Source organism: Micromys minutus (assembly GCF_963924665.1).
Source record: "Micromys minutus genome assembly, chromosome: 25".
NCBI lineage: Eukaryota > Metazoa > Chordata > Mammalia > Rodentia > Muridae > Micromys > Micromys minutus.
In genome coordinates this window covers 6924949-6941566 of record NC_137960.1, presented here as the reverse complement: position 1 = coordinate 6941566, position 16618 = coordinate 6924949, and the positions used below count along the sequence as shown (strand labels likewise).

Below are 16618 nucleotides of genomic sequence, written 5' to 3'. Positions count from 1 at the left end.
AAGACTGGGAGGGGAGCCTCCTCTAGGCTGCCTCAGGAAAAGCTGCGCTCAGACATTCAGTCTATGGTCCTTTACTGATGCATTCCAGAAATGGAGAGGAACCATCCCGTGGGACTTTCCTGGGTGGTTTCTCTCCTGCCCAGCCTCCACGTTGCCCCCTCCCCCACCCAGTGTTCACCAAAGGCCATAACTACAGAAGCATTTAACTGCTAGGGCCGCCAGCAGCCTGGTCTCTGCTCATCTTGGCTCCTGTGGACACTGCTCTCCCAGTGCCTAGCCATCAAACTTTCTGGGACCAATTGGTTGAAATTGTAAAGTCCCGAAAGAATAAGGTTGTAAGTGCTTGCTTTTCACAAAACACCATTTCTGGGGTAGCAGGTTGAGGGTCCCTTATTCACAGGGCTTGAAACCGAAAGTGCACTTGGGAATGTTGACGTATTTATAATGCGGTGTCTCCTGGTCAAGACCCAAGTTTAAAGGTAAAGTTCTGTATGTGCCGTGAACTCACCGGCACACCCTAAGAGGAAGTTAAGCATTGCTTTTGATGTACTTAAACTTCATGGCAGCCCATGAAGTGAAATGAGGTGAGGTGTGGAATGCATGCACGCACGCGCGCACACACATTTTTGATGGAAGAGTAACATGGATTTCACACGTTTAGATAATGGATGCTCATAGGACCACAGAGATGAAATGAAGGCACAGCTGTTGGCCATGTTCTGGATGTTTTTCTCCCGAGAAGCTCAGGGCCTCTCACTACCGCTCTTATTGGGAACATCTGTGTACTGCAACTTCTCTGTCTTATTTCTCTTGCCAGAATCTCCCAGGGCAGGGCAGGGCAGAGAAGGGCTCAGCTTCTCACTTGGATAAGGCTTGGCTTGCAACCTGGCCTGCTTTTCTGAACATCGCACACCTGTTCTGCTGAAGCCGATGTGGACCAGGATTCAGGGCACAGTTGATTAGTACCAGTGCAGATACCGTGTAACTACTGTGCAGATGCTGATTCTGAGCGTGGTGTGTGTGTGTGTGTGTGTGTGTGTGTGTGTGTGTGTGTGTGTGTGTATGTATGTGTGTGCTGGACTGACTTCTCACCAAATGTACTAAATAGGAATTTACCTCTTTCTTTGTGATTGTACTGGTTTTTGTTTGTTTTGTTCCTGTTTCTGTCTCTCACATTGCAAGATCCCGGGATTCACTGGACTTCAAAATCACTGGGATCAACCTTAACGCAAACCTGGAAGCCCAGACTCCTAAGCAGTCTGGGCAGACTTAAAGAAGCCCGGAAGGCCCCACTCTCTGACTCCTGCCTGGTCCATGCTCACTAGCAGACCCACTTTGAGCCCAGCCTGGGCACCAATAGCTACAACCTACTGCCATTGCTTGAGATTCAGAGCTTGTGAAATGGGAACAGATGTCTCCCTAAGAGGAGGACCAGGGATTCCAGCCCCGAAAACTAAAGGTTTTAGTCTGACTCGTTCACTACAGCTCCATCTTTCAGGTAGCACGTGGGACCTCCCTCCTGTCCACCTGAGGCCTCAGCCCAGTGCAGAGTTACCAAGGTTACCATACGTATTTGCTTTAGCTGATGTGATGGCAATTTTTGCTACTCTCAAAAGAATAATTATAAATGCCTTTAGAGACATGTAAAGGCATAATATGATCAGAGGAGGTCTTCTGCCACATACTGTCCCGTCACAACCACCTACAGTCTGTACAACTGAGAGACCCCAAGCTAGGATTGCCTGAGCCTTTGTTCAGCTCTGCCCAGTCTGGGTTGGAGCATCTTACTCTGAAGGGAACCAGAGCTGGAGAGAGCTGGAGACAGGGAGAGAGAGCAAGGCCCTGTCTCCCTGGGAACTGAGCATGCACAGTCATATCCCTGAGCACTGGGACGAAGAGCCTTTGCCCCCTGCAGGTCCTGACCATGTGTTCTTGTTGTAGTAAAGATGACAGAGGAGCAAGGAGCACTCAGAGCCTACATGTTTCAGACTGGTTCTCAGGGGTCCCGTGACATTAGATGTAAGCCTTTCTGGTCAGAGAGGAGCTATGTTAGGGAGAGGCACTTTGCCAAACGGTTTGAACTCCCTGTGAGTCCCACGTCCTAGGAAGAGATTTCATACAGTTCTTACAGTTTTCAGGAGAGATTAAGAGCTCAGACACCGAGGGTGGAGTGGGAAGGTCTATGGTGGGTGGGAGTACACCTCAAACAAGATTGTACAGTGAGAATTTTGTTTTCTTTTTGTTTTTCTTTTTTTGTTTTTTTTGGGGGGGGCGTTGTTTGTTTTATAAACATTCTCTATTTTTTTAAAAGATGTATTTATGTGAGTACACTGTAGCTGTCTTCAGACACACCAAAAGATGGCATCAGATCTCATTACAGATGGTTGTGAGTCACCATGTGGTTGCTGGGAATTGAACTCAGGACTTCTGGAAGAGCAGTCAGTGCTCTTAACCACTGAGCAATCTTTCTAGCCCAGAGAATTTTGGTTTCTTTAAAAAAAAATAGCACAGATATGGAATGTGCTTTTGTTTCAATCCCAGGTGTGCACACATGGGGCTGCGTCTGACTGTCCCCAGCAGCTGACTGTGATTTGCCTCATGCTCTAGCAGATGGGTGATCTCGACACCTGCATACAGTTTCTGCAACTGTGTGGCGCTTGGAATTCTGGGGATTTTTCAGAGGGGGTATGAATGCTAGAGCTCCAAGCAGCACACGGTAGATTGTTGGTGACAGTTTACTGAGCAGATGTGCACAATGAAGAAACAAGAAGTAAACAGATATCCTGACTGCAAAGATCAAACTTGCCCTCGAGTAACTTTAAGCCCTGCCCAGCAGGAAGTAGTCTAAGGATAATACTGTCCCTCTTCTGACCCCCGATTTTTTTTCAGGGAGCTCTTCTCCTCCCTATACTTTTTTTCTCTCTTATCTAGTGTTAGGGGGTTGAGAGGAGTGAAAGAAGAGCCCACAAAGTAGCAAAAAGACTAGGCTACAAGACTGCTTAGCTTTGCCCTTTATTTAAGCTTGATCCTCATGCGAATACCCCACAGAAAGACTTGGGGGATCACTGGGTCCCTCTCTCCTTCCCAATGTGGGCACGATGAATAACCTTCAACTCTCCGCTTTGCACTGTTACCTGTCTCTTTAATTGGCAAAATAAGGACCAATGGCCAAGCCTAATTTACCGTGGCTTTGACCCTTATCACACCAGCGCATGATGAGCATTTGTCCACCTGGGCCTGGGTGACACCATTGCCATGGGATTCTGAGCACATAAGCCTGAGGCTCTGGGTCAGGCTATATGTATATGTATGTATGTGTATGTGTGTGTGTGTGTGTGTGTGTGTGTGTGTGTGTGTGTGTGTGTGTGTGTGTGTATGGGGCCTGGGCTTTGAGAAGCCAAGGAGAGATATTCAAATATCATTATTAACCAGGTAACTGATCCCCAGTAATAATCCTGGATGCCAAAGGCTTGGGTGGCTTTCACTTGGGGAATCCATGTTGCTCCCTCTCCCAGTATTATCACACACAGAGGCCAGGCCCACTGCTATTCATGGACAGCCAGGCCATTGTCTTCCTCTCTGCCCCTGTCACAGTCAGTCAGGGCTCCTTCAGAGCAAAGGGTAGCTTAAAGGTACATCATGTGTAAAGCGGTGTTGCCTGGCACGGGGTAAAAGATCAATAGGTATCAGGGTGAAAACTCTTGCCTGCAGGGCTGAGAGGTGGCTTAGTCAATAAAGAGCTTGCCACACAATCTTGAGGACCTGAGTTGATCCCCAGTACTTACATAAAGAGCTGGTACCAGAGGGCATGGGAGTGGCCAGGAACTGCTGGGCTTGGAGTTGGTACCAGGGACCTAGTTCCATGGAGGAGCTGCCAAGCTGGCTGGCAAAACCCACAGAGATTTTCCCTATAGGAATCATGGCCCTCTTGTGGGAGGAGTTTGGAGAGAATTCAGGGAGGAGCTGGGTAAGAAGAGAAGTAGGCTATGTCTAGGAGATGCCGGGCTAATGAGAAGGAAAGGTGGGTTGATCTGCTAAAGGCTGGGCAAGGCCTGGGAGTCTGCTCCTCTGTGGGATGTGCAGGCTGGGGACAGGACAGCTTGCTGGGGGCAGGGCTGAATACTCTGGAAGACCATCGGAATTTGGAAAGGAAACCAGCCCTGACCCAGGCTGCAGCCATGGAGGTAGAGGTGTTTTTTGAACTGTCAGGAAGTCCAGGGACCCCAAGCCACACAGAGGACTCTCTGTTTAAAGTGTTTGTCATGTCTGTGGTAGCTAGGTATAGCAGGGCTCCCCACTCACAGTGCCCGTGGCTCCAGCCTACCAGTTGGTTCTAATTTATACTGGCCTCTTCCTTGTGGCTTAGTCATGCTGAGTTAAAAGGAAGCAGGAAGTCAGAAGTCAAAAGCAGGAAGAGCAAAGTAGACACATCAACAGAATTGGGATGCATACCAGGGCCCGAGAGCCACCTATATATCAAGCAAACACAGGCTCAGGCACTTGTTTATTATTCAGAGGGCCCTCAAATTCCATCCCTGGACCCCACATTCACACTGACAAAACCAACACACATCAACAGACTCATTAGCTTCCTACAACCCTTCTGTACCCAAGTAGGGTAGCTGGGATACTTCACGAAACAAATGGAATAAATGAAATTTCTAAACTTAGCTTTAAAATGTCCGAGGGGAATTTAATTAGCAGGATGGTTGATGAGATTTTCATGGCTGTAGTTTGGTCAACCATTCAACAGGGGCCCCTGGGAATGCGATTTGAAAACTCCCAGATGTATGGTAAATAAATAAGATTCCTAAGTTGAATCTACTCAAGGAAAATAAAGTACCCTCGAAAATTAATCTTGGCAAAGTCTATATTTTCTTGAGACAGGATATTGGTTATTTCATGTGTGCATGTGTGAGTGTGTGTGTGTGTGTTCACACATGCATACATTTGTGCTCAGGAGCTTCCTGGGAGAAAAAGAGAATTGTTTAGTGGAGTAGCAGTCAACATAAGCTGGTGGCCAAAGCCAGCAAACCAGTGCAACCAAAGGCCAGATAGAGCTGAGGTAGGGACTTTGATTTTGCAACCCCCCTCCTTCGAAGGATCCATCTCTTACCCTCTTCGTAAGCAAGAGTTGATGTAGCAGGCTGGAGAGATAGCTCAGCAGTTGAGAACACTAACTGCTCTTCCAGAGGTTCAGAGTTCAATTCATAACCATCTGTAATGGAATCCAATGCCCTCTTCTGGTATTTCTGAAATCAGCTACACTGTACTTTGAGACAGGAACTAAAATCCGAGCCCAGAGTACCCTGGTCCTGCTGCTCTGAGGAGGGTCCATGTGAGTCAGCTTAATGGACACCCCTGTAATAAGGGATCATCTATAAGAGTGGAAAGGGATAGGACAGGTCTAACCTACCTGCACAGGGGGGAGCCATACTGTTTGTGATGGTTTCCATGTGCTTGGCCCTGGGAGTGGCACTATTAGAAAATGTGGCCTTGTTGGAGGAAGTGTGCCACTGTGGGGGGTGGGCTTGAAGACCCTCCTCCTAGCTGCCTGATGATGCCCAGTCTGTTTCTGTCTTCCTTCAGATGAAGATGTAGAACTCTCAGCTCCTGCACCATGTCTGCCTGGATGCTGCCATGTTCCTGTCTTGCTCATACTGGACTGAACCTCTGAACCTGTGAACCAGCCCCAATTAAATGTTGTCCTTTATAAGACATGCCTTGGTCATGGTGTCTGTTCACAGTAGTAAAGCCCTAATGAAGACACTGTTCTCGTGAAGCTAAATCAGTGATGGTACCCACTCTGGAGAAAGAGAACCATGAGCCATTCCCTAGATCTGACTTCTACAGTAGCAGCTCAGCTCCTTGTAGAACCTGGATGCCATGCAAGAGAAGATTCACCACCAAGCAATACCATGGGCTGCTGGGGGCTGAGACTGATAGCAAGCAGCTAGGTGGCTCAGTAGACAGAAAGGGGAAAGGCACACACACACAAAAGAGGGCTCCTAGGGGGAAGCTAGTGACTTCTGCAAGGTTAACTTGTTTATAGGTACTGATCGAAAGCCAAATGGCTCCTTCCTCCTCTGAAGCTGTTCCAGAACTCAGCATGGTGGGGCATAGTGAGCCAGAGGCCATAGCAGTCGTTCTGGTGACATCCTCAGCCAGGGCTCCTGTAACTTTAATTTTTTTAAAGGGTGGCTCTTAAGTGCTTTAACCACGCTCCCAGCCCATCACCCACCGGAGGTAGTGGAAACGAAAGGACAACGGAGAAGTGGACCTGCTTAGAAATGGTTCTTTGGAGAAAATTCCATTTGCATTGCGAGGAAATCAGCAGTTCAGCTCATGGGTCAGCAGCAGAAGCTTGATCCACTCGCAGATGGTTCATGGATACACCAGCGGTGTAGTTCGGTAGAGTTGGGATAGCATACATTAATCAGCAGCAGCAGCGGCACTACCTAGCAGAGACATCTGGGGCCTCAGCCTCAGCACAAGTCAGCAGGAGGGAGAGGTCCAACAGGAATGCCAGGAAAAACTGTCGGCTGAGCCTCTCTCAGTGAAGTGAAGATCAGAGACTTGAGGCAAGTGTTGTCCAGGTAGCTAAAGCTAAGCTCAGCCTCCATTACCGTCTGTTGGTTCCTCTTGATACTCCCTCCAAACATCGCATGTACTCCACGTGTCTTGCCCCAGTGAGTGAGTCTGTCTCACCTGACATCACTCTGCCGATCAGCCCGAGCAGCAAGAAACTTCGACACACCACCAGGTTTTTTGGTGCATTTCTCTGTGGAGTCCCGGACAAACGCAGCTCAACAACACAGTGTAAGACGGACCGATACACGCGTGTTATTAGCAAAGTATCCTTCATCACGTTTCCTTCCACGTGCTTACGCTAGCAGAACACCCTCTCTCCTGTGCCCGCTTCAGTGAAACATTCCTTTAAGAGTCCGAGGTAGCCTTTCACACCTGCGTCTGCTTTACTGAACCATCTCTTTATATGTCTGCCCCAGCAAAACACCATCCAACGCTTTCCAAAGAATTCTTAAGTTTCTACTTCAGGCTCCAGCACCAGCTCCTGCCCTGGTTGCCCTCATGCCTGTCCAAGGCTCCTGGCGGAGGAAGCTCCAGCAGAAGTAGGTGCTAACAGCCTGTCTGGAGACATCTCAGGTTTGCTGGGTGGGAGAGACCACTTACCTGTCCCAGGGCCCAAGATTCATGTGAGGTATACCTCCTCCGTACCCCTCTATGTTCCCTCTAGGCTGTGTGAGTTCACTGTGCTCATCTCTGTGTGAGATGAGCATACACTAGCCACTGCATGGAGCAGCCAGGACTCCACTTTGCAGGATAACTGCAGGGTGACCAAGAGCCATTGTTGGCCAGGGTTGGATTGGAGGCCCTGGTGCACCTGACAGAAAGATGAAGAAATCCTAGCAATCTTGCCCAAACACCTTTTCCTTCTAAATGAAGAGGGGAGAAAGAAAGGGACCCTTAACAGTCCGAGTAAAACGGATGTTGCCCTGCGCCCTCCCCACGCATGCCATCCCGCACTTCCTGTAAGTCAGAACTACAGGGTCCAGACAACAACAGAAGCCAGAGCTGCTTTTGCTGCAAAAACACAAGGGTTTGCACTACCCTGGATGCAGGCTTGGCTCAGCGCACCATCTAGTGGTAATGCTGGAGAGCTGCAGGTTGGGCCAGGTAGTGGGTTAAAGCTCATAGGTTTGCAATTGCCTCAGTTACACCCTTTCCCATCGGAGCCACCTCCCATCAGACCCCTCTTTCATCAGAGTTTCACCTCCACTGGACCCTCCTCCATTGGACCTTCTACCTCACAGAGAGCCCTTCTACCACCAGACTTCCTTCAACAGCCCTCACCCCACCACACCCTCTACCACAAACAGACCCTCGTATCATTTCACACCCCAAGAGACTGTGTCAGGAAGATCAGGGCCAAGGTGAGGCCTCCCATGGACCCAGGCAGAACCTCAGCAGGTAAATGATGACCCCTCTGTGGATCCCCATGAGCATCCGGACTTCTCAGGTATATCCAGAAACCCACAAGGCTTTCGTCCCTGCCCCCCGGGAGACAGAGGGAGAGGGGTAGACTTTTAAATAGATTGGCTAGCTCCATTTGACAGTGGATGGGTTTGGTTCCAATTCTGGTCCCTTGGCATACTCTATGAAGCTTGCCTAACTCTTCTATCCGTATTCTGAGTTGTGAAGTGAGCGTCTCAGCCCTGGAGTCCCTGGGGAGGCAGGTGAGGAAATGCCTGCCATCCCTCTCCAACCGACAGAAGACATGACTGCTCATTTGTGGACTGGAGCCTCCAGAACCCCAAGTTTGTCCTCATTATTGGCATGGTCTGCCGCTGAGACTGAGGTGTAGTGTGAAGGAGCTGCCTGGTCTTAGTCTCAGTACCGAGTTTTCCAAGGTTTTATTTTTCTCAGTGACGGTCAGGGGAGATGCCAAGCTGATGTCAGAAGGGATTCGTGACACTGGGCAGGGGTGGGGGTGGGGAGCCCCACCTCAACATCTCCCTGGAAGTGTCTGGCGCAGAACCAGTTGCTCAAGGATTGCCTGCCACATGAACAGGGAAGCAACTCGGCAAACCACTTCAGTGCCAGGAAAAATTTATTGCTCAAAAGTCAGCCACCACAGACTCCCGGTTGTCATTCTTAGCTCCAAGAATATGCAACAAATCAAAAGACTCACTTTCCCCCCAAAATGAACTGTACAAGTGACAAGTCACACTCAACAGAAGTAAGCATATTAATTCAAAGCTACAACCCTGTTATAATCCTAATTTCCTTAGGGAGAACTCTATTGCCTCGGGTGGTAACTGTGTAACCAATTCTGGCCTTTCAAATCAACAAAGTAGAGTTAGCATGGTACATACCTTCCCCACCCCTTCCCTGTTGGTGTGGTGGAAAAAAAACACACCTTCCTCTTCATGGAATTACATGAAAAAATGGCCACAGATGTACCGGGAAACATGTAAGAGTGGTACATGCACATCTTATGACCGTGACTTGTTAGCATGCTTCTAGGCTGTGAGTCACTGCTGAGTAAGTGAAAGCCGAGTGCGGATAATGGAGAGCTGAGTTGGTGTGTTTGTGGATGGAAACAACACCCGGAGAGTTTATCGGGTGGATCCATTTGTGAAAGAGCATCGTGGGCACTGCAAGACATCTGTGAGGGTGTAATTGTCAGGGGACAAGGACCACATGAGGAGCTTGGGTGTCAAAGCTTAGAAGGCCATGGTACTTGAGGCTGTTTTTGTGCTGGGTTTGAGGATGAAGGCCACTCCAGCTTCCAGCCCACATCTTCAGTGGGACGGTCACCAGCCTGGTGACTGGTACTCTGTGTCTTCAGGCTCTTGGGGGCAGACAGAGGTTTGCTGTCATTGCAAGGTCTCATCCCCAAGCGCCGACACACCACCTTGCAGAGTTGGACTCCTGTTAATGTTCGATGATTTAGCCACTGGACCTTATTCACGGGGTGCTCTGTGTGGGGAAGGTGGTCACAGGATCAGTCCATGGGAAGGAAAGGAGTTCACGGGGGGGGGGGGGGCTCAATCTTCAGGCTCTGCAGCCATAGATCCACCAACCAGAAATCAAAGTGTTCTTTTTAAAAAAGGGGGAGGGGTGGAGAGTTGGCTCAGTGGTTTTGTTCTTCTTGCAAAAGACCCGAGCTCAAATCCCAGCACTCACATAGAGGCTTATTACTTCCCCAGGCACCAGGCATGCGTGTGGTATACAGTCATACATGCAGACTCAGAGGAATAAAATTAGTCTTAAAAAAGTAAAACTGAAGTGGCCCTGGATCTGGTGAGATGGCTCAGTGGGGAAAAGAACTTCGCACCAAGCCGGACAACTGGAGTTCAATCTCTGGAACCCATAGGGTGGGAGAGAAACCGATTCCTGTATATTGTCTCTGATCCCTGCTCCCCCGACACACATCCACACTGTTCAAATAAATAAAGTTGTCTGCTCCAAACGTGGACAGACTTTTCTGGACAGTGTTACTCAAGCAACACAGTGTGGCGATTATGTAGTATTGCTACTGTGTGAGCTATCTTAATCCAGCACCAGGAACGGAAGCATCTAGCAGAATGTAAGCAGACACTGCCCTCTGTGGGAGCAAACTGCATAGACAGGGCTGGGAACCATCCCTGGGTACCAGGCTCAGTGTACCATCTCTGGCTTCCTGGGCCCATGGTGTAAATGGCAGAACTCTTTGCTGACTTGCAAATGGTCCCTGCTCTCAGGCTCATTGGGAAAGGAGAGGTTTGTCAGTTACAGATCTACCCCTTGCCAAACCCACTCTACCATCTCCAGAGGTGACAGAGACAGGATGTGGCATCAGACATGCTTGCTCTTACCCATTTCCTGGTCAGCTGGGTCTCCTACTGAGAGAACACCTGGTAGCTGAAGTCGTCAGACTGAATTCGAAGATTGTATTTCTGCCTTACTCTCTGGTAACGCAAGATCAGAAGGGTCCCAACCACTGCCACCACCATAAGCGCAGCTGCCACAAGGAGAATGATGTAACCGGTCCCCAGGCCGGACTTTGTACATGCCTGTGCACCTGCAGGAGAGATGGGTACCAGGGTCAGGGGAATGGTGTGTGGCTGGCACCTGGCCCAGAAACTGGTGAGAAACAAAAGATGTGCTTAGATTGAGAGTGGGGGGTGGGGGTGGGGGCTGGGGGTGGGCGTAGGATCTGAGTTGCTCAATCACTATTTCTGATCAGCTTGCTTGGAATCTGGTTTGAGGTCCTCAAGGCAAAGTCCTGTGTGTACCTGTGGGTCAGCAAGGGAGGCAGGCACAAGATAGGGTGAGAGCCTGTGGTTGGGCAGTGGAAAAGGAAGGCAGGCAGAAAGTTTTAGAGTACAGAAAGACGGAGAAGGAAGATGGAGGAAGAGAAGGACAACACAGATCCGTGTGGCTTTAAATAGCCACAGGTAGCCATGACTATCATATAAGGGATGGATAATTACAGGACAACTTGTCCAGCCTAAGTGGACAGTTAATATCAGTTGGCTCTGAGTTCTTCCTTTGGACGTTTTATGGGTTGAGAATTTACTGATATAAATCTGACTGATAAATTACAAGCCTCTAGAGTTTTGATTTTACCAGGTTACAGGGATTTGTGACAGCTAACCACAGGGGGCCAACGACTGGGAATGTGACCAGAATCCGCAGCAGGAAAACCTCGAGTGGGTGGTCGCTGCATGGGGCTAACCATGGAGGTGACAAGACTGTCTGGGCCAGAGAGTAGCTGGCATTATTGTGGGATGGTGCCTTGCTTAAATTTCAAGCCACAAGGGCCCCCATCCAATGAGAGCAACTCAGCCTGCAAGTGTGCAAGGTTAAGCTTCTACCCAGAGGTAGGGCTGTGCAGAGCCTGTGGTCCCTTCATAGCTGGAGGGCTCATGAGGAAGTGGGGGGGTCACCATCGACATCAGAGGTCAGGGCCTGCCCCTGGCCAGAGTTACAGCTGAGTCCGGGGGAGTGTAGACCTCAGAGAATGGAGGGGAGACATCATTTAAGGGCTGTTTGCACACCATGATCATAGCAGCGTGGCTCACAAGGAGTGAAAACATGGCCCAGCATCCATCAGCATGCGAATAGACGGGACAGCTGCGACCAGGATGCACACTGGAGTTGTTCAATTTTGCCCTTTCGGTTGGGCAGTTGGGTTGAGATACAGTCTCACACTGTAGCAGGAGTTGGCCTGGAATATCACTGGATAACATCAGTCTCAGCAATCCCCCTGCCTCACTCAGTCTTCCATGTGGGAGGGCTATGGCCCCACTATGTTAGGTTTATAAGATGGAATATTATCAAGCCACCAAACGGAACAGAGCTCTGTTGTCACAATGCCATGTAGGTAGGAGACAGTGTGTAAGGGGGGGGGGGTCACAGAGGGACCATGGTTAGTGACACCCATTCATAAGAACTCTAGAACAGGCAAAGCAGAGACAGACAGAAGGCTGTCTGTCAGTGCTGGAACCTAGGGAGGAGGCTGGGGTTGGGCAGGATGGGTGCTCCCATATTGTCAGGGTTGGGAGAGAAAAAGGAAAACGCTTGCTGGAAAAACATAGGGACCCAAGTTCAGATTCTCAGAACCCACACAAAGGCTACAGGGAAGGAGGCAGGAGAATGACTGGGGCTGGCTGCCCTCAAAACCCTAGGAGCAGTGAGTGACCTTGCCTTGGGAGAGTAAGGTAGAGAGTGACAGAGAGGACATTGATGTATGTCCTCATCTGGAGACACACACATACCTCACATTTTAGAAAAAAAAGATTCAAATCGCCAGCCAGCCCCTGGCCTGCCCTCCACTTCCAGTAGCCTGGCCCTCCAGAACTCTAAGCCCTCTCCAGTGGCCTGGCCCTCCAGTGGCCTGGTCCTCCAGTGGCCTGGACCCATAAATGCTTTGTGCTTGAGTGGGACACATTATCAAGGACATCAATAGCAGAGATCATGGATGGACCCCAGCCATGATCACCCCCACCCCTCTCCACCTTTAGTATACCCGAAAGGTCTGGTTAGGAAAGAGCCTGAGTAGCCTGTAGCACTCAAATCCCATTTCCCTTCCCTGTGGGACTTCTGGGCCCCAACACGGACACTGAGATGTTCTAGGAGGTGGCCCCAGGGGTGTTGCTGTCAGCACAGTTGCCCCATGGTGGTCCTGATGTTCCCTCTGGGCAAAGAGCTTCAAGCAGACAACATTGTTGTCTGAACATGCTGGGTGGGGTACCACCCCCCTAGCTGCAACTGTGTGACTTCTCCAGGAATGTGGGTCCTCCCCTGCCCGGTCTGCTATCTTCCTAGGGACACAGAATAGCTGGCCCCAGAACCCAGCCTCCAGGGGCCTCCAGGAAAAGGCTATTCCCAGCACAGTCTGGGCATGTGAGTTGAATATGTGAAGGCAGAGGCAGGAGACTGGCTCTGTTGGCACTGTGGAACAGACTGTGGCAGACCAGTCAGCCAGCCCTTGAGAAGAATGAGTCCCTGCCCTAATGTTGCCTATCCAGTTGGAGTCTTATCACCACCACCAAGGTGACTAATGCAGCATGGCTCAGGTTGGGGTCTGCAGGCCAGGCTGTCTCCAGACCAGTAAACCTGAAATGGAGAGCAAGTTCTCAAACTCCTGTACAATTTGACGCAGTGAGGAGTATATCCCCTGGCATGGGGCCTCCGTCTGTTCACGGGAGGCTCCAAATATCACTGTGAGACCTGTGTGGGTCCTGCAGTCAGACCCCATCTGTCCATGAAGCGGGGAAAAGTCTTATAAGTGCAGAGACAGTGGACATATAGGATACTCCTAACTATAGAATGGAAAGTGAAGACGGCCAGCAAGCCCCTAGCACACACATGACCAACCATACTGGCCCTCCCACATGGTACACGTGCAGTTCTCAAGCAATAGGGACAACCTCCCTACTCTATATGCACAGTCTCAACACAGCAGAAGCCAGCCCTCCAGGCACAACAGGGCCATGCAGAGTAGATTCGAGCCCTCCTGGTATTGAAGTGCCCAGCAGCCTGGGTAACGGTCCTGAACATCTGCACACACCCTAGCCATCTCACACTACCCATGTCTTTGCCCAGAGATGCTAAATAAGCAGGTTCTCGAGTAACTAGTAAAGCAATGGCCACAGGAGATTTCCAAACGGGCTCCAAAGCATGCAACGCACGATTCCCTGCAATCGCCGACACATAGCATGTGTGAAAGTTTGTCCACTATGGAAAGAGATACATTAAATGGATCCCAAATCCATGAATCGCAGGACTTGTCTGGAGACAGGGCCGCTGCAGAGAAGACAAGTGAAGATGTAGCCACACTGGAGAGGCTGAGCCCTCACACAGTAGGACTAGTTTTCTTCTAGATTTGCTACAGTGAGACATAGCTATGGGCTGGGGAACCCAAAGCCAGGCCACGGTCTGCAGAACTTGGAAGAGGCTGGATGGACAATAAGCAACAGGTTTCAGAGGGAGCAGAGCCAGGCCACACCCCCATCTCAGGCTTCTGGATCTCAGAATTGTGAGAGAAGACAACTCTGTGGTCCTACTGCACCAAGTCCATGGTGTTCTGTCACCACAGCTCATCCTACTTATATACTTATGCATATTGAGGGGGAGGAGGAGAGGGAGGGGGAGGAGGGAGAGGGAGAGGGGGAGGGGGAGGGAGAGGGAGATGGGGAGGAAGAGGGGGAGAGGGAGAGGGGGAGGAAGAGGGGAAGAGGGAGAGGGGGAGGGAGAGGGGGAGAGGGAAGGGGAGAGGGAGGGGAAGAGAAGGAGGGGGATCCTTTTCTACAAAGGTGGCCCTGACCCTTGGGGACAAAGACAAGTAGATTACAAACAGCCAGCTCTGCCTCCGAGACCCAGTTCACCACAGTACAGTTCCCACATATATTCCCCACGTGTACACGTACATTCTCTCAGATCCCAAGGTGAAGCTCATGTTTCCCTGAAGGGGCAGTGCCTTTGACAGTGGGGACAGAGGCCAGACCTGGAAGGAACGTGTCTGCTGACCTCTCCTTGTCCCTGGAGGCTCCCACAGTGCTCCCACTAACACTACTCCTGCCACAGAGCAGTACATGTGCTGAGAGGGGCTTCTCTGCCCATTTGTTTGAGAATGTTGTGTGAATAAAAGCTACAAGACAACAAGAGAGCAGGTGAGGAGGAGGGTGAGGTGAGGAGGAGGGTGAGGTTGAGGAGGAGGGTGAGGTTGAGGAGGAGGGTGAGGTTGAGAAGGAGGGTGAGGTTGAGAAGGATGAGGTTGAGAAGGATGAGGTTGAGAAGGATGAGGTTGAGAAGGATGAGGTTGAGAAGGATGAGGTTGAGGAGGAGGAGGGTGAGGTGAGGAGAAGGAGGGTGATCATGAGCTTTGGAGACAGGACAGTCACTCACTACAATGTTCTCTGCACTGGCCTGTGGTAGACTTGTTACAAAGAGCAACAATCACCTCAAATCCAGAAGTGCTCTGAAGTAGAAAATAATATCCCCATTTCACAGTGGGAAAATGAGGAATGAGAGATAGTGTGCTCAACATCCCCAAAGGATCAACACTCACCAGGTTTTATATTTAGCCTGCTGCACAGATTAGGGGCTCTCAAAGGACCTATATTCCACACTAGATACAACCCTGGGAGGTAGACGGGGCGATTTGCTCTGACTGAAACCTTATAAAGGAGAACCGAGGTTTCTGACACATAGTGGATGGAGGAAGAGAAGTCTGTCTGTCTGTCTGTCTGTCTGCCTGCAAGTGTGGTACAGTGGGTAGATCAGTGAGTGAATAGATGACTAATACAGGATAGATGGGTAGATGAACATGTAAATGGATGGATTTGTGAAGATTAAATGCATCCATGAATGGTTATAGATGGATGCATTGATGGATGGTAAATAGATTGGTGGATGATAGACGATGAACAGAGGATGTGTGGATGGATGGCCGGTACAGTCAATAATATTGCAAAGACCACATGGCTCAGGCAGCAGCCTAGCATCACACTCAGATCTCCTATCCAAGTCCAGTGCCTCTCACTCTTGACATTCCCCCGACATCCATGAACGACTGAAGAGGTTCCACTTCTATTAAAGGGAGCACAATACATACAGACTCTTATTGCGGCCCCAGGTTGACCAGTTCTTTTCAGCAATTTAAGAGGATGAGGAGTTGAGAAAAGCCAGGTGGTTCCTGAACCTAGGCCAGCAGTTGCCTGAGGATCCCCACCTGGGTCTCAGAACCTAGGTCGGCAATCATTTGTGGACCCCTACCAGGGTCTGGAGCACTCTTGTGTGTGTGTGTGTGTGTGTGTGTGTGTGTGTGTGTGTGCGTGCGCGCGCGCGTGTGCATGTGCGTGTGCATGTGTTGGGGTATCCTTGGCGATTGTACCTAAGACTATTTTCCCAATGCCTGTATGCAAAGCAAGAGTTGAGAAATGGCAGCCAGCTTGCTCACTTATCAGAAACCCAGATCCACCTGAGCCTAACCTCAGCTCCCAGCCTGCATGAACCCCAGGAACTGTAGCACAAGAAAATACAGAGGCACGAGATTGTCAAGGTTAGGAGGAAAAACAACAAAGAAAAAACAAGCCCAAGCAGTGAAAAAAGCTTAAATTTCTTTCTGGCACAAAGATGCGATGACATTGGGGTACAAGAAGGAAGGAAGTAGTCAGGGGTAGGACAGAGTGGCCCTTTAGGTGGGTCCAGTGCTTTCTTTCCTCTCCCACTGGCCAGAATTGACTTCCCCAGCCATACTCGGCTGCCCAGGAGGTTGAGAGCCTTGGTTTTTACTCAAGGCCACCATGTGTCAGTGAAACCGTCAAACTCTCCTTCTATAGAGAGGAGGAAGAAACTAGGAGGCATAGAAACTTCAGTTTCGGTACCCAAAGCACACAGATTCCCTACTTTCCCCAAATAATTAGATCATATAGAGGAGGAAAATATGTTTGGAAAGTTGATCCTGAAAATATGTCAATATAGTCTTCTGATAGGCCTTCATACTCAGGGAAACTGAAGGTCTTTTGTGTTCATCTTTCTGAATTGTTCATCTTCTGAATTAAACAGCTTTTTCATGCAGCTGTGCAATTACACATGTGTACACATG

General features: G+C 49.8%; 1 protein-coding gene across 1 annotated transcript in view; it reads right to left on the bottom strand.

Annotated features, from left to right (window-relative positions):
* Positions 1–9023: 9023 nt before the first annotated feature.
* Positions 9024–16618, bottom strand: part of UMODL1 (uromodulin like 1) — a gene marked incomplete at its 5' end in the record, with an annotated part of 55026 nt that continues 47431 nt past the window's right edge. The window contains 2 exon segments of the mRNA XM_080938339.1: positions 9024–9501; positions 10380–10585. Coding sequence (XP_080794465.1) covers positions 10404–10585 — 182 coding nt within the window. The 3' untranslated portion in view covers positions 9024–9501; positions 10380–10403.